The sequence below is a fragment of the Taurulus bubalis genome (assembly GCF_910589615.1).
Source record: "Taurulus bubalis genome assembly, chromosome: 14".
Taxonomy (NCBI): Eukaryota; Metazoa; Chordata; class Actinopteri; order Perciformes; family Cottidae; genus Taurulus; species Taurulus bubalis.
Window position 1 is genome coordinate 1,381,604 of NC_136602.1, and position 21,597 is coordinate 1,403,200.

Sequence of the window (21,597 nt, forward strand, 5' to 3'; positions counted from 1 at the left end):
TTGTTGTCATTGTCATTGTTGTTGTTGTCATTGTCGTTGTTGTCATTGTCGTTGTTGTTGTCGTTGTTGTTGTTGTCATTGTCGTTGTTGTCATTGTTGTTGTTGTCATTGTTGTTGTTGTCGTTGTTGTCATTGTTGTTGTTGTTATTGTTGTTGTTGTCATTGTCATTGTTGTTGTCCTTGTCATTGTTGTCATTGTCGTTGTTGTCATTGTCGTTGTTGTTGTCATTGTCGTTGTTGTTGTTGTCATTGTCGTTGTTCTCATTGTTGTTGTTGTCGTCATTGTCGTTGTTGTCATTGTCGTTGTTGTTGTCATTGTTGTCATTGTCGTTGTTGTTGTCATTGTTGTCATTGTCGTTGTTGTTGTCATTGTCGTTGTTGTCATTGTTATTGTTGTCATTGTCGTTGTTGTCATTGTCGTTGTTGTTGTCATTGTCGTTGTTGTTGTTGTCATTGTCGTTGTTGTCATTGTTGTTGTTGTTATTGTCATTGTTGTTGTTGTCATTGTCGTTGTTGTTGTCCTTGTCATTGTTGTTGTCATTGTCGTTGTTGTCATTGTTGTTGTTGTCATTGTCGTTGTTGTCATTGTCGTTGTTGTCATTGTTGTTGTTGTCGTTGTTGTCATTGTCGTTGTTGTCATTGTCGTTGTTGTTGTCATTGTCGTTGTTGTCATTGTCGTTGTTGTTGTCATTGTTGTCATTGTCGTTGTTGTTGTCATTGTCGTTGTTGTCATTGTTGTTGTTGTCATTGTCGTTGTTGTCATTGTCGTTGTTGTCATTGTCGTTGTTGTCATTGTTGTCATTGTCGTTGTTGTCATTGTCGTTGTTGTCGTTGTCGTTGTTGTTGTCGTTGTTGTTCACATCCAGGAGGGACAAAAAGCTCGAGCAGCCGTGAGACTTGAGTCTATTTTCCTCGAGTAGCGTGACTTTGATGTGGGGAAGAAACTCTCTCCGGCTTTAATATCAGATATAAATATAAACGTGAGGATCCACGACCAAATATGGGTTTAAGAGTTCAGAGAGGATACAAGCTGCTATCTGATTGGATGTCTGTAAGCCAATCACAGCTCGCCACATCGTCTGAAGCGGCCGGCGGTAGAGCCACGCCCCCTTTCAGCAAACATGGCCAACCGTGAGGCGAGGAGGGCGTTAACTTGTTGATACTAATCGTGTTGTTAAAGTTTAACGGTCTCTCAAGTAAACAAGAGTTGTTTATTAGTTATTAGGGTCAACATATTGTCACATCAAATATTCACAGCGTTGACCAATGAAACGGACGGAAGGGAAAAACAGTTTTATTTATTCTGACTCTTATGATACAATTGATACATTTTTATGATACAATTTATAAATGATATGATATAAATACCAAACTTTTTTTTGTGTTGGAAAATAAAAAAGACTTTTTTAACAATTTTTTCATTCTGCGCTTTTTCAATTGGAATGACAGAATAAAAAATAAAAAGCATCATAAAGTATTTACATTTTTTGTATTGCTTTTGTTTCACCGGCGCCTTGAAAGAAGCCCACGGTTACAATGCTGTGTTTGTGTGGAACATTGTTGTTTGTTTGTTTGTTTGTTTGTCCTCAGGAACTCGTTGCTCTGGAGGCCGTCTGCGTCTCCACGACGATCAGATGAAAACCTTCTTCTCTATGATCGCACTCCTGTCTCTTGTCTTTCTCCATCTCCTTCTTCCTCTCCTCCTCCTCCTCCTCCTCCTCCTCCTCCCTCTCCTTCTTCTTCTCCTCCTCCTCCTCCTCTTCCTCCTCCTCCTCCTCCTCCTTCTCCTCCTCCTCCTCCTCCCTCTCCTCCTCCCTCTCCTCCTCCTCCTCCATCATCATCTCCTCTGTCCGGTCCTTGTCCTCCCTCAAAGTCTTCTAAATGTTCTCCATCGCGTTGCCCCGTCTGGTTCTTGCATCCCGGTTCCGTCCTCTGGTTCCTCGGGTTCCTCAGGTCCTCGGCCGCCGTGATGAAGTAGTTCTCCAGCGCCGCCACAGGCCCCTCAGCGGAGAACAGGTGGTGCAGGTAGGCCTGGGCGTACTGATCTGAGGTGATGAGGTCCAGGCTGATGGAGGCGCTCCTCTCTGGAGAATGTTAGTGAAAAACATATTCCTGTCATGGCCACAAAGATCAATTTCTCTTCTCAAAAGTCCTCGTTAATGATTATTGTTCGTTATTCTAGGAAGAGACGTTTGTCAATCGTGGAATTATTAAAAAGAGGATCTCTACGGCCGATATCTCCATCACAGGGAAATAATCCAGAATGATTGACAGTAAAACGTCGTTCATGACCCCGCCCACCTGTCATGGCGGCCAGAGGGACGCTGGCGCTCTTCCCCGTCTCTCTGTCCGTCACACAGAGTCCCGTCATGGCGCCGTCCTCCAGCGCCTCGTCACATGACGGCAGGAACCCTCCCCGACACTTCACCACCCACACCGTGCTCACCTTGTAGCGCCTGAGGAGGAGACAGACCATCTTTGTCATTTATATATATATATATATATATATATATATATATATATATATATATATATAATATCTAATATCACAATAATATATCACAATAACCTACAGATACCATCATCAAGTTGTACCGTAAAATTCGGGTTACAAGCCGATACTTTTTTCTTTTCTTCTTCCTCAACTTTGAGCCGTGCGGTTTATTTATTGGTGCGGCTGATTTGTGGATTTTTCCAATTCTAAATTTAGCAGCAGTTGCAGAGACGTACAACATTCACGTGAAATATTCCCAAATCCCCTCCACGAGTGTTCAGTGCGAGCTAGCCTCTCCCACCACCTCCACAGCGCTAGCTCGCGAGCTAACAGCGCTAGCTGGCGAGCTAACAGCGCTAGCTTGCGAGCTAACAGCGCTAGCTCGCGAGCTAACAGCGAGCGCTGATGGGAGAGGCAGGGGTTCCCTCGCCGTCAGACCTGTTTTCCATCGCGCCTCCTCGGGTGCTGCCCTGCACTGTTTGAGCTCAAGTAAACAACACAAAAAGCACAAATTAAAAAGTGTTGTCAGCGCTAGCTGCAGCAGACACACACACACACACACACACACACATGTGTATATGTATTATATATATATATATACATATTACCTGTAAGCAGGTATGATCTGGCCGAGGTCCTCCCCGTACTGCTCCAGCGCGGCGGCTGCAGCCAGCGGCTCGGTCCGGCCCTGCAGCCCGGCCAGGTGGACCAGCACCTGGGTGTGGAAGGCCGCCCCGCTGGCCCAGTGCCTCAGAGACCTGGAGTCACAGGACCCCCCCAGCAGACCGGCCTTCAGCCGGGTCAGCGCGAGGCTCAGCCGGGCCTCCAGCCTCACGGAGTCCTGGACCAGCCGGGTCCGGTCCCTCAGGTGGATCCTGCAGCGCTTCAGGTACTCCTCCATCACCTCCTGCAGCTCCATGACCCTCTGCTGGAGGAGCACGGGCTTCACTTTCATGTGGCGTTCAAAAAGCCAGATTTAAGTATTCATGAGCAGCCTTATTGCAAATATTAATAGTTTATGACCGAAGAACAAAAAAGGTCTTTTTTTTTTATATTTGTGAAACCGGAGGGTTTTATTTTTTCATCTGTAAAAACCGTACCAAAAAATCATAATATATATATTATATCATATTTACTCAGCTGAAATTGTGTTATTGTTGTAATACTCATGTTGGTCACTAGAGGCTCAAGTTCACCACAACCTTGTGTTATATATATAATACATATAATATTCTCTCTTACCTGTCCTCTCAGGGCTTCTGTACTTTAAATATGAATACATATAATATTCTCTCTTACCTGCCCTGACGGTGACTCCGCCCCTCCTCTCCCGGTGGACCTCTTGGCCGACGTGAAGGCCACGTCCATCACCACGGTGACCGCCAAACCAACCAGGCCGGCCAGCCGAGGCTCCTCCCACAAGGACGACAGCCGGCCAATCAGATCCTTCAGGTACGCCGGAGCCTTGCTCCCAACGTCGGCCTGCAGCTGACGGAAGAAACAAAAACACAACTTTAAACTGCATTTTCTCGTCATCGTATTGTTCCTTTTCGGACATTTTATTGATTTAAACTTTAATAGAGGTATAATACTTTAATAGAGTACTATACTACTTTATTAGAGTACTATAATACTTTAATAGAGCAGCATCTTTCTGGCTGATCACATTTAGAGGATGAAACCAACGCCGTCTCTTTATTATTCTCATCTTCAACCTGTCTCAGGTGCTCCTGGAGGCGGGCCCGGGAGTCGAGGCTCTCGTCGTGATTGGTCAGGAGCAGCGGGTGGACGACGCCCAGGTCGGGCACGGCTCCGCCTCCCAGCATGGCGTCGTAGAGGAGGGAACCAATCGCATCCGTCGCCTGAGAAAGCTCCTCCTCTGATGAGAGCAGCTGGCCCATGATGAGCCGTCTCCTGAGTGATGACAAACAACAATAACAACAACACAGTCACATGCTCCACCTCTGGGCTTCACGGTGACCTTTGACCTTTAAACACGTCTCTGTGTCTCTGAACTCAAGAATCTTTCATTCATCGACGAGACGTTTTGCAGAATAACTCCTAACACTTCATCACATCTCATCTCTGCTGCAGAGAGCTGTGCTCTTCCTCTTCCTCCTCCTCCTCCTCCTCCTCCTCTGCTGCAGTGAAGGCGGCCTCAGACTGCAGCAGCAGACCTGCAGCGCCCCCTAGCTGCAGCCTTGCTGATGGAGAGAGGTCGACTCTTCTGTCTTTGATGTTCTGATGTTCTGCAGAGAGACGTTCTTTGGGTTCTATGTGTTTAAACCAAAGGAACCGAACCTCCGTGTGTTTGAGCTCACGGTGATGTCTGCTCATCACCTCGACCTTCATCCTCCTCTTCCTCCTCCTTTATATTGCAGGTTTTAAGTGTTGTAAAAACACAATAAAAACACATCTCCTCCTCTTCACTTCCTCTCCTCCTCGTCATCTTCACTTCCTCTCCTCCTCGTCTTCCTCCTCATCTTCACTTCCTCTCCTCCTCATCTTCCTCCTCCTCTTCTTCACTTCCTCTCCTCCTCCTCTTCACTTCCTCTCCTTCTCCTCATCTTCCTCCTCTTCACTTCCTCTCCTCTCCTCATCTTCCTCCTCCTCATCTTCACTTCCTCTCCTCCTCGTCTTCCTCCTTATCTTCCTCCTCCTCATCTTCACTTCCTCTCCTCCTCATCTTCCTCCTCCTCTTCTTCACTTTCTCTCCTCCTCCTCATCTTCCTCCTCTTCACTTCCTCTCCTCTCCTCATCTTCCTCTCCCTCATCTTCACTTCCTCTCCTCCTCCTCCTTCTCTTCCTCCTCCTCTCTTCCTCCTCATCTTCTTCCTCCTCATCTTCTTCCTCCTCCTCCTCTTCCTCTCATAGATTCTGACAGTTTGATGCAGTTTTTAGACCAAAGTCTCTGAATTAAGTGAATCAAAGTGTTGGTGAAACTTTTCGTGTGAAAACTTTTTAAAGCAGCGTTTACATTGTTGTCCCTTTTTAAAAACTCCATGAAATCTATTTAAAACTCTTCAAAACTATTCACCAGGATGAAGTTGTGAAACCGCTTCGTGTTTCTCCCCCTGGTCATTCATGGTGTGGAGAATAAACCGGTGTAATGAGCAGTAACGCATCACGCTACGTTCACTTAGCACTGGAGCTAACTGTTGCTCAGCAGCAGCTGAAGGAGAAAGAACGTCTCCGGTCCTCATGGACACGTCCAGCATGAGAGCTGAGGGAAGCAGTCAGGTCACAAAGGAATTCACTCTAATTCATGTTTCACATTCAGCATGATGGTGCATTTGAGGCCTGTGGGAAACGTTGTTAAAACGGTTCACGAGAGTTGTTGAGACTCAGTTACTCGTTTGGAAATTAAACATGTTCCCTCATAAGTGTGTGCATGAATCTGACGTGTTGCTGTTTGGATATTCATACACAAAGTGAGAAATGGCACGTCGCTCCAGTGGGAAACAAAGTGACGTCCAGCTGATGCTGGCTGGTGTTTGAACATATGTACGTTATAAATATATTAAATTATATGCACTTTACCATAACTCAACATGGTCTCTTGACAGGCGACGCTGCCTGACGGCGTGTGAAGGGTTCACGACACAGAACACTGCTCATCAAGAACATGCTCATCACGTAAAGTACGGGGATTAAACCTGTCGGGTCATTAAAGTGTCCGAGAAAAGAGGGAGATTAAAACGTGTGAGAGGGAGACGGGGGAGGATTTCTACCAAAAGGAAAAGGGTGAGAGTTGTGAAAGCACTTGTTTCTGAGGTGTGTGTGTGTGTGTGTGTGTGTGTGTGTGTGTGTGTGTGTGTGTATTGTGTGTGTCCGAAGTGTCCGAAACCAGTGTGGATTAAATGTGAGTTCATGTGCATGCACGTTTTCAGCTTGTTTTTAAGCGTGTGTCTGAATACCTAATGTGTGCAACGAGGCATTTGAGTATTAAGTAAGAGTGTGTGTGTGTGTGTGTGTGTGTGTGTGTGTGTGTGTGTTAACCCAGGCACACACACACACACACACACACACACACACACACACGCTAAGAGCTTTCACTTCAAGTATTAAATGAAGGCTTGTTGTTGTGGACTTTGTGTTGCTGTATTAAATTCACATTCCATTATTACAAATACAATTAACATGAAAAAGTATATATATATATATATATATATATATATATATATATATATATATATATATATTAAATGCCATATACTATAATACATGTTTGTATTATTGTCCAGATTGTTTCTGTCTTCCAGTTTACTCCCGCAGTGACTTTCTCTCTGTGTGAGAGAGACCCCTGCTGGCCGGCACCAGCCACTGCAGCCCGATGACGCAGTTCCGCTTCCGGTGTAGGCAAACGAGCCAACATGGCGTCTCTCGGGGAGAAGAGGTGACAGAAACGAGCGCCGCTGGACACTGACCTCCGTGTGGAGCACGATGAGTGATCCGGGCCCAACCGGCGGCTTGGTCCGGTACTACTGCACCGCCGGCAGCGGGATGGAGCGGTTCCTCCTGGCCGAGGTGAAGGAGAAGCTGGCGGCGGAAGACGTGAGTCACGGCGGGGGAGACGGACGGTTAACGGCCGCCAGAAGTCCCGCGCGAGCCGAATAAACGTTACGGAACTTCCGGTTTACAACGGTCCACTTTGTGCTTATGAAATATTAATTTATATATTTACACTCCACCTCGTGCTCTTTGGGAACTTTTATTTATTCACGTTGCGTGTTGTTTTTCTTTTTTAAGTTGAATCGATAAATATATAAATCATTAAAAAATATATATATAATTTAAACCAAATAGATATATATATATAAAAAAAACTGTATATAAATAAATGTATGTGTGTATGTATATAACATATTATATATATATATATATTTTTTTTTTTAATATATATAAAAAACATTGTTTTACATATATATATATATATTGAAAAATATATATTGAAAATGATATATAATAATATTGTGTGTGTAAATATATATATATATATATATATATATATATATATATATATATATATATATATTAGATATAAGAAATGAATCTGTATGTATGCATATATATGAAACATTTATATTTTTATATATATAACACATTTATATATATTTTAAATATAACAATTTTTTATATAAAAAAATTATATATATATTTTGAAAAAATATATTTAAAAATGATATATAATAATTATATGATTTATATATAAATACAAAAATAAAACATTGTATATACATAAATGTCTGTGTGTATGTGAATATATATATCTTTTTTAAAGATATATATATATATTTGATGAGACAAAACATGTTGTGTATATATATATATATATATATTAAGAAAATTATATATATATATTAAGAAAAACATATACAGTATATAATAAAAATATATATTTTGAAATATATATATATATATATTTAAAAATGATATGTAAATAAATAAATCACACATTTTCCAGCTACAATATTGATGTTCACATTAACAGAGAAGTTGTCGCTGGCAATTCAAAGTTTTCTCATTCATTTCGGTGAGAAATAAAAGTTTCAGTTTAATCAACACATACATTAAGAATGTTTTATATCAAAATTAATTAAATAATTGTAACGATATTTATGAATATAAATAAATTAGATGAGTCTCACATTTACCAGCTCCACTATGGATGACCACATTAACAGAGAAGTGGTCTCTAGTAATTCTAATCTTAGATCTCAGGCTCCCTCCTACATATTTAATATAAATAAATTACAATAGTGCAGAAGTAAAAATATAGGGATTATACATATATAATATCATTAAAAAAAGTATTAAACTCCATGTAGTTAATATATATGCATAATGAGAAGTAATAATATACTCAAACGGCTTAGTAAAACATGAAGTATAGTTATGATCCAATAATATAATATACATTCTTTTGAATTGGACAAAATAAAGTACTACTTCTATATATTGATGCTAATACTTTTGTACTTTTACCAACATGTCTAATTGCTGACTTTATATTGCCATTGTGTTGCTTCTTTTACTCAGTTAGTTTAGTCACAGCTTTCATTTATAACTATTTATTTCTTAATTTAGCCTTACGAATCAAATAGGAAGGACAAATCCCAAAGTATTGGTGTTTTTAGTCATTTGGATGTTAAACTCCTCCCCGTGTGTCCAGGTGTGTCAGACGGCCGGTAAAGTTCTGTTCAGCTCCTCCGCCGGCATCCTCAGCGTCTGTGAGCTGAAGGCTGCAGAGCGGCTCTTCCTGCTGCTGAGGCGAGACGCTCCGGTGCGTCTGCCGGGCCGCGGCGGCCCAGGTAGGTACCACACATATATATATATATATATATATATATATATATTTATATATATATATATATATATATACATGAGAGAGAGAGAGGAATACATCTATTAGTGATTACACTGCATGTCTTTTAGCTCTGGTGTCTGTTCATTAGTATTCATCAGCTCAAACCCAACCAGATGACTCTTTTAATCTCTCAAAAAGAGACATGGTGAAAAGAAACAAGATCAAAACCAGTATTATAAATAAGCAATAACAGAAACTAATAAAAAACAGTAAAGAATCCACAATAGCTGAAATATTATTTACACAGAGAGAATTACTATTATAACTATTATTATAACAGTAGATTGCCTGATTGCCATGTATGTGTTGACCTGTAGTCTCCTCTGTGATGTCCGTAGCGAAAGCCGCCGCGGTGCTTCGGTCCAGGGTGCTGGGCGACGCCGCTCAGTGGGCCGGCGCTGCAGCGACCTGGAGCCGCCTGCAGGGGGAGCTGGCGGGCCGGAGGCCGCAGGAGGCGAGCAGAGGAGCTTGTGGAGATGAAGCCCCGAAGAGGAAGAGGGAGGAGGAAGAAAAGGAGTCTTCTGAGGGAAAGAGACGCTGCGAAGAAGACGACGGAGGAAGAGGAGCCCCGGAGACGGGTCTGTTGGCCCGAGACCTCCATGTGGACCGGAGGGAAGACCTGCATCAAGGTCTTCACATGAGTTATTTTGTTCTGTTTGAATCCAACAATATTTACGTTTGCTGATTCATTTATTTAGTTTTTGTCGTGTAGATGAAGTGAAGCGGCCCGGCGGCCCGGACCCTCCGGACCCTCCGGACCCTCCGGACCCAGCAGCCCCGCTCTCCTTCAGGGTCAGCTGCAAGTGCACCGGCGCCCTGTCCCGCTGCTTCAGCTCGCAGGTAAACACGGCAACACGCTAAGAAGAGCACGTTGAGACGCTCCTGGCTGCTGAATAAAGACGTGTTTCTCCTCAGGAGGTGAGCAGAGTGGTCGGAGGAGGTCTGAGCCGGCTGCTGGGCTGGAAGGCGGACCTGAAGAACCCTCAGCTGGAGGTGAAGCGCCGTCACTGCGGAGAACCTTCACGTGTTGAGAAGCAGCTTAAACTAATTAAACGCAACTAAAGGTGTCTTTTCAAATGATTGACAAGACGGCGACGATTCACATCAAATGAAGTGAAGAAAAATGTATAAATCAATAAAACACAACATTTGAGCAAAGTTAAATAAGAAATGAAAAATGTATGAATGCTAAAAAAGTGTAAAATCAATAGAAAACACAACGTTCATAAACACCAGTAGTACATTTAGTTTCTGTTTTAAAAACATCAATATTTTCTGAGAGGTCTGGTGTAAAACCATGTATTAATATAATAACTAATAATAATACAAACGTAAAAATCAATACATTGTAAAAATACTACAGTATTGATGGATAACTGTTTGTTTTCCCTGAAGGTGAACGTCTCTCTGAGCGATGACCACTTCCTGTTGGGCTTTCCTTTGACCAGGTGAAGCGCTCTTTCACTCTGGGACCAGTGTTCTTTATTGTAATAATCATATGTTATCAATTATTGTAATAACCCTAAGTTATTCATTATTTTAATAATCATAAGTTATTCATTATTTTAATAATCATAAGTTATTCATTATTTTAATAATCATAAGTTATTCATTATTTTAATAATCATAAGTTATTCATTATTGTAATAACCATATGTTATCAATTATTGTAATAATCATAAGTCATTCATTATTGTAATAACCATATGTTATCAATTATTGTAATAATCATAAGTTATTCATTATTTTAATAATCATAAGTTATTCATTATTGTAATAACCATAAGTTATTCATTATTGTAATAATCATATGTTATCAATTATTGTAATAACCCTAAGTTATTCATCATTGTAATAACCCTAAGTTATTCATTATTTTAATAATCATAAGTTATTCATCATTGTAATAACCCTAAGTTATTCATTATTTTAATAATCATAAGTTATTCATTATTGTAATAACCATACGTTACTCGTCTCCTGCAGCTTGCCGCTCGCTAACCGGAGCTACATGAAGACCACAGGACTCCGGTCCACTGTGGCCTGGGCCATGGCCTCTCTGGCTCAGATACAGGTACACACACACACATGCACACACACACGCACACATGCACACACACACACATGCACACACACACTACTCACTACTAAACTCTGATTAACACTAATCTGTGATTAACTCGATGCCTGTTGCAGTTTTCTGTTTCTTTCTCTAAAACCAGGGTCAGACTCATTACATGTGCTCATTGTTGTGTGAAGCAGATATAACACGTGTGTGCGTGACCTTGTGTGACCTCCAGCCCGGCTCCTGTGTGCTGGACCCGATGTGTGGAGTGGGAAGCATCCTGATAGAAGCAGCCCAGGAGCACCAGGTCATCATCACCTGGGAAACACTGCAGCTTCTACTTCACTTTGGTTCAGGCGTTGGTTCTCAGTTCTTATGTTTTTCTTCAGGTTTTAATATATTTTTTAAATATATTAAAAAAAAAAAAAAAACTTTTTTAAACAAATATATTAAAACATTAAGAAAAAAAAAATATATATATTAAAGAAATATAATAAAACCTTTAAAAAACATTACTGAGAACCAACGACTGAACCAAAATAAATACATGTGAAACAAACAAACTGAGAATATATATATATACATATATATATATATATATATATATATATATTTATTCTCAGTTTGTTTCACATGTATTTATTTCAAAGTTGAATCAACAAATACATACATTATTTTATATATTTAAATAAATTATATGATTAAAACAATTTATATTTGAATTTAAAAATATATATATATTTAAATATATATATCATTTCAATATTAAAAATATATATATTATTTTTTAAATGCATATTCTCTAGTTGTTAAACTGTTTGTTTCACGTGTATCGTTAATATAAAGAAAACATTTGATTTGATATATGATATATTCATACATGTACAATAGAAACATGAAATGTTATACTTGACGTAAACAAGAGTACATGTGGATACAAAGCGTGTACCTTCTAGTAATATATATATATATATATATATATATATATATATATATATATATATATATATATATATATACTGAATACACTCCTCTCTCGTACTTTCAGGCAGCGTGCTTTCTGGGTTCGGACATCGATGACGGACAGCTGCAGCGGGCCAATGAGAACGTAGCGTTTGCAGCGCTGCAGAACAGGATACAGCTGCTGAAAGCCTCGTCGATGAGTGAGAACTCTTTACTGGAAACTATTATATTACTATAACCTTATGAATGTGTGTCTCTCACAAAGAAGCTAAAATCAAACTACAGTTTTGTGTTCCTAATTTATATTCATCATTTACAGATATTTTGTGTGTGTGTGTGTGTGTGTGTGTGTGTGTGTGTGTGTGTGTGTGTGTGTGCGCATGCGTGTGCGTGTGCAGTGCTGCCTCTGCCCAGCTCCAGTGTGGACGCGGTCGTCTGTGACTTGCCGTTTGGCAGGAAGTTCGGCACCAAAACAAACATGGCCGCCAACCTGCCACTCATCCTCACGGAGATGGAGAGGTGTGTGTGTGTGTGTGTGTGTGTCTCTTTCAGGACGATTCAGCGAATCAGATCATATGTGCTGTGTGATTAGATCCTCAACTGTATAATAAAAAAGAAGATAATTTAACATTTTTGTCCCATTATTTTTAAGTAAAAATCACTTATTTTGTATTTTTTTATCAATAAATTATATATTTTTTTCCCGGTAAAGTCAGAAAAGAGCATGATTGTAACGACTGCAACGTGTGTGTGTGTGTGTGTGTGTGTGTGTGTGTGTGTGTGTGTGTGTGTGTGTGTGTGTTCTAGGGTCCTCTGTGTCGGGGGAACCCTGGTTCTCCTTCTGAGTCCTCAGCTGTCTTGTCTCCTGAAAGCCCTTCTGTCCCGGGAGGAGTCTGGACCGGCACCGGCCCTGAAGGCGGGGCCTCGGTCTGGGCCTCTGGAGGCGGGGCCTCTGGAGGCGGGGCCTCTGGAGGCGGGGCCTCGGGCTGGTTCTCTGGAGGCGGGGCCTCGGTCTGGGCCTCTGGAGGCGGGGCCTCGGTTTGGGCCTCTGGAGGCGGGGCCTCGGGCTGGTTCTCTGGAGGCGGGGCCTCGGTCTGGGCCTCTGGAGGCGGGGCCTCGGGCTGGTTCTCTGGAGGCGGGGCCTCGGTCTGGGCCTCGCCGCTCTCTGGAGCACCGGCAGACTGTGAGAGTGAGTTTGGGCGCGATCGACGGACTCATCCATCAATACGTGAAGACGGAGGATCGGCCATGAAGGAAGTGACTTCAGCGTAATCTGACTCTTCTCTCTGTTAGTGCTGGAATGCCAGAACTAAAGTGCAAGCATCTCTCTGTGTGTGTGTGTGTGTGTGTGTGTGTGTGTGTGTGTGTGTGTGTGTGTGTGTATGTGTGTGTATGTGTGTGTGTGTGTGTGTGTTGTTTTAAATGAACGCTCATAGGGGATCAACACACTGACTGAGTCTTCATTCTGCCGCCATTACAGTCCTTACTTAAACAAAAAGCATGTCTGTTTCTACTTTAATTGCCTGAATCAACCTGAATTACTTTTTAATGTTCAATGTTAAATTGCAAATAATACGAATAAATCAATATATTTTGGACCATTGAGTTGTGTGTTGTGAGTCATTCCAGACACCCAGACCTTTCAGCTGTGTGGCCTCTTCGTGTTGATGGTTTAGTCTCTTTGTAAGTGTTTTGGTTCTTTATTTTTATTTTTACGTGGTTATTTTGCACCATTTTGTGCAGCGTTGTCTTTTTAGTCGTTTTATGACTCTTGGTTGTTTTGGCCTCTTCACAGTCGTTGGGAGTCTCTTTGAGGGACATTTTATAGGTGAAGCATAAGAGGCCCCTGACACATTGGGCCCCTGTGGGCCTGGACAGTAATCCACCATCCTCCTATCCTACACTTAATTAATCTGAAACCCGACGAGTGGATTATTGTTATGGAGTTGTTGTGTCCTCCCACGAGAAGAGACGCTAGAGCACCAACGTGCCTCCTCTGTGTGACTAATAGAGTGTGTAGACTTATTGCAGACGACACTTCTTAGCATTCTGTTGGCCAGCATTAAGGCGTATCGCTCTCCTTAAACTCTTTGGGGACTGTGAAGTTTTCTGCAACATTACTTTAGTGACGCGTCCCGTCACAATGTCGCCATCTGCCGCCCTTCAGCCCCGCTTAGCCCAGTTTGACTGGGCCAGATGAGGCCGTGCAGCTTAGTGGTCCATTCCTCCCCCAGTATGTGTGAATATGCAGATTAGAAAACAACAACGAGCTGACAGTGATGACAGAGAAGTCCGTTTGTTGTTCTTTGTGTTGTTTTGTTGTTGTTTATTTTGTCTGTGTGTGTACGTTGAGAGCAACGGCACATCTGGAGTCAAATTCCAATAAATCTGATTCTGATTGCTCAATATGGTTAAAAATAATAATAATAAACTGTTTTTTTTTCTTCTGCAAAGATAAATGAACATGTGATTTGTGCTATTTTCTGTGTTCTGAAGTCTTTTCACCACATTTCTGTATTAAAAACAAGCATCCCGTCGCATCACGGCTCCATCTCTCCCTCTGCTTAGAGGCTACGCCATGATGTCCACTGCGCATGCTCACTGCGCAGCGGCGGCCATGTTGGAGCCACAGTGGACTCGGGCTGGGGTTTTCTGACGCCGTATTGTTGTTGTTGTTGTTGTTTTTAATTCTCTTTAACGATAATATCCGTCCCCTGTACGTCGTCCGGTGGTTCGTCAACAAGAAGCCCGGCTCAGTGACACACAGGCTGCGGGAAACGATGACCTCCAGCGGGGACCTGTCCCGGAGGAACCCGCAGGAGGACTTCGAGCTGATCCAGCGGATCGGAAGCGGCACGTACGGAGATGTGTACAAGGTAAAGGGGTGGGGGTCAGGGGGCTCACGGGACGGGGGTCCCGGGCTGCGTGTTCACGCGCTCTGGCGTCATGTTTAATGATTAATAGTTTAATTATTGGTCCGATAATGAGGAATATAACAAGACGCTAGCTCGATGCTAGCTAGCTGCTAGCAGCTAGGAGCTAACAGGGAACACACTGTTTGGTGTCGAGATGTCGGGGAGCTTCAGTCCGTGAGAGGGACTGACAGCTGGGGAACCAGTAGAACCAGCCACCAGTAGAACCAGCCACCAGTAGAACCAGCCACCAGTAGAACCAGCCACCAGTACATCCAGTCACCAGAAGAACCAGCCGCCAGTACAACCAGCAGTACCTGGAGAACCAGCCACCAGTAGAACCAGCAGTACCTGGAGAACCAGCCACCAGTAGAACCAGCCACCAGTACATCCAGCCGCCAGTAGAACCGACAGCTGCCAGTAGAACCAGTAGAACCAGGAGAACCAACAGTCACCAGTAGAACCAGCCGCCAGTAGAACCAGCAGTCGCCAGTAGAACCAGCCGCCAGTACATCCAGTCACCAGGAGAACCAGCAGTTGCCAGTAGAACCAGCAGTCACCAGTAGAACCAGCAGTCACCAGTAGAACCAGCCACCAGTACATCCAGTCGCCAGGAGAACAAAAAAAAAAAAAAAAGTTGTTTTACATGTTATGTTCTTATCAAGGCAGCAGCCAGACTCCACCAGTCACACGGGGCATCAGCACTATTATTATTATTATTATTATTATTATTACTATGATTATTAAATGCTGCGTAGAAATACTAACATGTTTCAAGACAACACGGCCGTGCAACATTGATCAAATATCACAGACAGCTGCAGGACATGAAGGTGTCCCTGTTGGGGAGCCGTACTCTCAGTATCAGATCCATAAATACCGTGAAGCATAACAAGTGTGAAGAACAGACGCAGGACGTTTGAGACGTAGCGTCAGTGTTTATCTGCTGATCGGTCAGGATGAACATCTAAAGTCCTGGTTGTTGGTGCTGCAGAAGCCTTTGACTCCTCCGCGGTGTGTGGGCGGGGCTTCTGGTGTATGGGCGGGGCTTCTGGTGTGGGGGCGGGGCTTGTGGCTTCTGGAAGTTCATTAAACACTGTAATGAGACTCGTGGTGTTTGGTTAACCTCTCGGCTCTTTATGGTAAATACACACGTGTGTGTGTGTGTGTGTGTGTGTGTGTGTGTGTGTGTGTGTGTGTGTGTGTGTGTGTGTGTGTGTGTGTGTGTGTGTGTGTGTGTGTGTTCCATCTTGCATCCCTCCCTGCTGCAGCTAATCTCGTGTGTTCTAGTTCCAGTTCCGTCTCTCTCCTGGTTGCAGACTCACGGTTCTGAACACACGATGTTCTGGTCGCTGCAGTTCTTGTGTAGCTGACGGGGTTTTGTTGAAGGACGCTTTGGGGCTCCAACCTTGAAACCTCCCGGATCAAAGGATGTCCTTTTGAGCACCGGGGTAGCACTATATTTGGTTCTACCGCTCCGCGAGAACCTGCACCTCGCATAGGAACGTTTGATCAGGAACCAAAGTGTCCTGTCCTCTTTCAGGGAAGAGCAGGAGGAGCGAGTGGCTGAAGGCGAGAACCGTAAATGAACATCATGCTGTATTGAAGAAGACTTGAAACTAGAGATTGAGACATAAACTCATGTTTACAATGTTTACTGAGGGAATAAATCAAGAGAAGTAGAGTCATTTATATAGACTTCTATACAACCAGAGGAGTCGCCCCCTGGTGGTCAGGAGAGAGAATGCAGCTTTAACACATGAAGCATATACTTCTATACAACCAGAGGAGTCGCCCCCTGGTGGTCAGGAGAGAGAATGCAGCTTTAACACATGAAGCATAGACTTCTATACAACCAGAGGAGTCGCCCCCTGGTGGTCAGGAGAGAGAATGCAGCTTTAACACATGAAGCATAGACTTCTATACAACCAGAGGAGTCACCCCCTGGTGGTCAGGAGAGAGAATGCAGCTTTAACACATGAAGCATGGACTTCTATACAACCAGAGGAGTCACCCCCTGGTGGTCAGGAGAGAGAATGCAGCTTCAACACATGAAGCATAGACTTCAGTGTGTGGTGTAAGCTGCATCACTAGATGCCAGAATGGACAGAATGAATATGTCTAGTGAGAACCTGCTCCGTGGGTTCTTCTGTACGGAGTGTCTACCAACACAGGCTCTGACGTACCTGGAGTTGTTAAAGAGGACGACGGCCTCGTGCTCCTCAAGGTGACGGTGGCGTTGAGGAAGTGGAGGACGGCCTTCAGCGGGGAAAGAGATCAGTTAATGACAAATCAATTTCGGTGGCAGTGTGCGCTCTAGAAACAAAGCACAGGAAGTCAACTATCCCACATATGACGCGCTCATTTAGGGAATGTAAAGTGTGTAAACAGTAGAAATTGAAATAACAGGAGGACACTGTATATTTGGTCTTTATGTGGGAGGAGCTTCTCATTCAAACCCCCTTTTTAAAATGTATTGAAATCTAATCTAATTTAAGTGATATTATGAGGTTTTCTGTGTATAAATACACTTCTAATGTATTTAATACAAGAAGTGTGTGTGTGTGGCACAGCTGGGCAACCGTGTTGCAGGAATGCAGGAATCTTCACTTCCTCCGTGTGTGTGTGTGTGTGTGTGTGTGTGTGTGTGTGTGTGTGTGTGTGTGTGTGTGTGTGTGTGTGTGTGTGTGTGTGTGTGTGTGTTCATGTCCTATTGTTTCCCACTAGTCCTGCAGCACAACACACACAACCAGATGATTGTATTGTAACACACATTGACACACACATGCACAAATGGCTGCAGCGTCACAATTAACAGCTGCTGGCCCAGAACCATCCTGTTTTCATGGCTGTCCACTATCCTGGTTTCTGTTTGCAGAGTTCCAGTTGGTGACTGTTAGTTTAGTTTAGTTAGTTTATGTGTTCAGTGACGTATCAATAACTTTTGTCAGTCGTCAGGATCCCTTTCATTAAATTCCTCTCAACCAGGCGGCGTTTAGGCTCCTCTGCAGCTAATCAATGTGGATTTATTAGCATGTATTTATTATTGCCGTGACCGTACGAGAGGGATTTAAACACCGGACCCATATTCTGTATTCCACCACTTGATTTCACCTTATTGGCTTTTTTTGCGACCCAATAAATAAACCATAATTTCCTGAATGAGCGTCGTGCTGTCATGTTTCTGAGCAGCCCAGAGAGCGTGTGAGAGGCGAACAGACGTGGCGTTGTGCTCGTCCTGCTGCCATCTTGCAGGACGTCTTTGGCACCGCGCTCACACACACAGTCGCGTCCTATTTCTGGAGCGTGTGCTCATGTGATGGAGGGCGATACATGTTTGTTTAATAGCAACCGAATGCCTCTGAGGAAACATGCTCACGATCAATCAACGGCGGCGACAACGTTCATTATTCGTCTGTTTGGACTGCACACTCCTGCTACACACACACACACACACACACACACACACACACACACACACACACACACACACACACACACACACACACACACACACACACACTGTGTGTATAGCAGGAGTGTGTGAAAGTGTGTGGTGTGTAACTTCACGGGCCCTCACTAAATGTAGACGCCATCGCTGCTCAAAACACGTCACTTTGGGTCAGGGTCGGACATTTACATTTATTTTATTTTTCCCACCGACTAATAACATTTAACCGTTGTTCAAAATAATAAATATAGTCATTCATGCTTACAGTATATGAGCAATTGTCATCAAATGGTAGCAATAAGACTCTTAGGCAGTAGTCAAAGTGTTTTCTTAGATTTTTTTTAAAACAGATTAACATAATTCAGACAATCATATTCAATTTTATTCTTATTTCTTTGTGGTAATTTATTGTTACTACATTTTTTTAAAACAACTATTAACAATTATAACTTTTTTCTTTCTTTTTGTATAATTCCAAATTATATTTATTTATTATTATTAGAGGAAATTATGGGGGCATTTGTTGGCCCCCTCCTGGTGATATCAGGGCCAAAGTTATATTCCTTAGGGGCAGTTTTGCCCTCGTGTATTTCCGACGCTGCTTTTGGAGCTGAGACGGCAGCTTCAGCCGTCGTTTCAGGAATGTTCCCAAACGACTCGCCCGGTCTCAGCCGCCGACGGGCGAGGAAGTGTAAAGACCAGGAGGGCCGAACCCGTGTCGCGTAACTCTTGCACTTCGGTAGTTATTTGAACCAAAACGACGATCTTTTCCGTCAGTGGTTTTGTTGCCGGAAACCTGACGGGAGACGGAAGTTTATTTTGAAAAGCCTGTGTTCCTGTAAGGAGCTGAAAGCGTCTGCTCTCCTTTCCTCACAGCCTGCTTTACATTACCTGTGTGTGTGTGTGTGTGTGTGTGTGTGTGTGTGTGTGTGTGTGTGTGTGTGTGTGTGTGTGTGTGTGTGTGTGTGTGTGTGTGTGTGTGTGTGTGTGTGTGTGTGTGTGTGTGTGTGTGTTTTGCTTGAGCGACTGGTTATTTTGCAGAGAGACAGATGTGCTAATTAAAGCCACTTTCCGCCTCACCTGTTCCCCTCTTAGGGCTGTTAATGGCTGAGCATTCTGGGAAAAACAAGCGGCAGAGTTGTACCGCCACATTTAGACAAATACAAGGATGCTTGTTCACCTCTTAGTGGCTCAAAGGAAACTGAATGAATGGTGTGTGTCAGTAATGTGGACGTCGGGTTCAGGAGACATAAACGACCTCTGGAGCAAAGCAAAGGTCGCGTCTCGCTTCTCGCCGTCGCTGCAGAGTTCAGCTCCAGCTGAGCGCTGCTTTGTTTCCTCTTCTCACGGTCGAGAGAGGAGAGAGAGAAACGCCACACCGAGGTGTATGCTGAGTGTGTGACACACACACACACATACACACACGGCCTATCACAGGCGTAGAAGCCAAATCAAACTGCTGAGTTTTGGAACTGAACCAAAATGAGTCCAGGAAGTCGTCCAGTACATTGAATGTTTTCTCCATCGACTATTATTATAAGAGGTGGACGACTTTGGCGTCGCCATCTTGTTTTTTTGGCAACCAGCGAACAGGAAGTGACCATATATGGACTGAGGAGGAGCAATGTAGAGACGCTGTATACGTCTCTGGTGTCGACCTGTCAATCACCTTTAGCCCCGCCCTGAAGCGTCCCCTGCTTTATGGTCTGTCAACAGAAGTTTCCATTGAAAAGTTTTATAAAACTGTTAAACAGCTGATTGAAAACGCAGGTAGGAAATCCACGGCTCGCCACTGATATATATCTATATCTATCTATATCTATATATATATATATATATATAGATATAGATAGATATAGATATATATAGATATCTCTAAGTAACGTGTATTATTTAACCCTTTGATGCGTATGATCGTACTAGTGTTAAGAGGGAAACTCGTTGCCTTTATGACATTTCTGAGGGCTTTTATTTTGAAATCCCCCTTCGGCACGGCCTGTGGTTGTCAGTGACACTGCAAGGTGGTCTGCTTTTATTTTGAAGGGGAACCGGTCCGTGTTCATTTAGTGTTATGTATTTATGTGTTAGGATTGTAATTATTGACTCATTGTACATGAGTACCTACAGAGTGAGTCACAGCGTTTAGTGGGTGTTATTAATCGTTACGTCTTTAACGCTCAGCATCAACAGCTTTTATTTTCTAAATGAACGAAGGATGAAACGTTGAAGAAGTGAAGGAACCAGAATAACCGTTTTCTCTCTAATGTTGACTAAACACACAGCGTCACGCTCTATTTTAAAGTGTTTCTGACACACGCACACACACAGAAACGCACACACACATAGAAACTCACAAACACACACTCTCTCTCACAGAAACTCTCTCTTTCTCACACACACAGAAACACACTCTCTCTCTCTCACACACACTCTCTCTCACTCTCACTCTCACACACACACACACACACAAACACTCTCTCTCTCACACACACACTCTCACACAGAAACTCTCACTCTCTCTCTTTCTCACACACACTCTCTCTCACACACACACAGAAACACTCTCTCTCACACACACACACAGAAACACTCTCTCTCACACACTCTCTCTCTCTCACACACAGAAACTCTCTCTCGCTCTCTCACACACACACAGAAACTCTCTCTCTTTCTCACACACACAGAAACACACACTCTCTCTCTCTCTTTCTCACACACACAGAAACACACACTCTCAAACACAGAAACTCACAAACACTCACTCTCTCTCTCACTCAAGAGGTCTTTTATCTTTTCTTGATGAATATTTAATCTCTGCTGCTGAACGTAAACAAAACTATTTATAGAGACTTCCTCAGAGAAAAACATCTGCTCTTCAGGAACACAGGAAACACTTCCTGCTGTCAGGTCCACTTCCTGCTGTCAGGTCCACTTCCTGCTGTCAGGTCCACTTCCTGTTGTCAGGTCCACTTCCTGCTGTCAGGTCCACTTCCTGCTGTCAGGTTCACTTCCTGTTGTCAGGTTCACTTCCTGCTGTTAGGTCCACTTCCTGTTGTTAGGTCCACTTCCTGTTGTCAGGTCCACTTCCTGCTGTTAGGTCCACTTCCTGTTGTCAGGTCCACTTCCTGTTGTCAGGTTCACTTCCTGTTGTCAGGTTCACTTCCTGCTGTCAGGTCCACTTCCTGCTGTCAGGTCCACTTCCTGCTGTCAGGTCCACTTCCTGTTGTCAGGTTCACTTCCTGTTGTCAGGTCCACTTCCTGTTGTCAGGTCCACTTCCTGCTGTCAGGTTCACTTCCTGCTGTCAGGTCCACTTCCTGTTGTCAGGTTCACTTCCTGTTGTCAGG

General features: G+C 43.2%; 1 protein-coding gene across 1 annotated transcript; it reads left to right on the plus strand.

Annotated features, from left to right (window-relative positions):
- The first annotated feature begins 6,890 nt into the window (after positions 1-6,890).
- thumpd2 (THUMP domain containing 2) lies at positions 6,891-13,482 on the plus strand. The gene is made up of 11 exons (XM_079230192.1): positions 6,891-7,048; positions 8,667-8,805; positions 9,200-9,490; positions 9,574-9,701; positions 9,777-9,854; positions 10,257-10,309; positions 10,848-10,935; positions 11,162-11,233; positions 11,975-12,089; positions 12,288-12,408; positions 12,697-13,482. The coding sequence occupies exons 1-11, from the start codon at positions 6,938-6,940 to the stop codon at positions 13,139-13,141; spliced, it is 1,641 nt and encodes a 546-aa protein (XP_079086318.1). The 5' UTR covers positions 6,891-6,937; the 3' UTR covers positions 13,142-13,482.
- Positions 13,483-21,597: the final 8,115 nt, after the last annotated feature.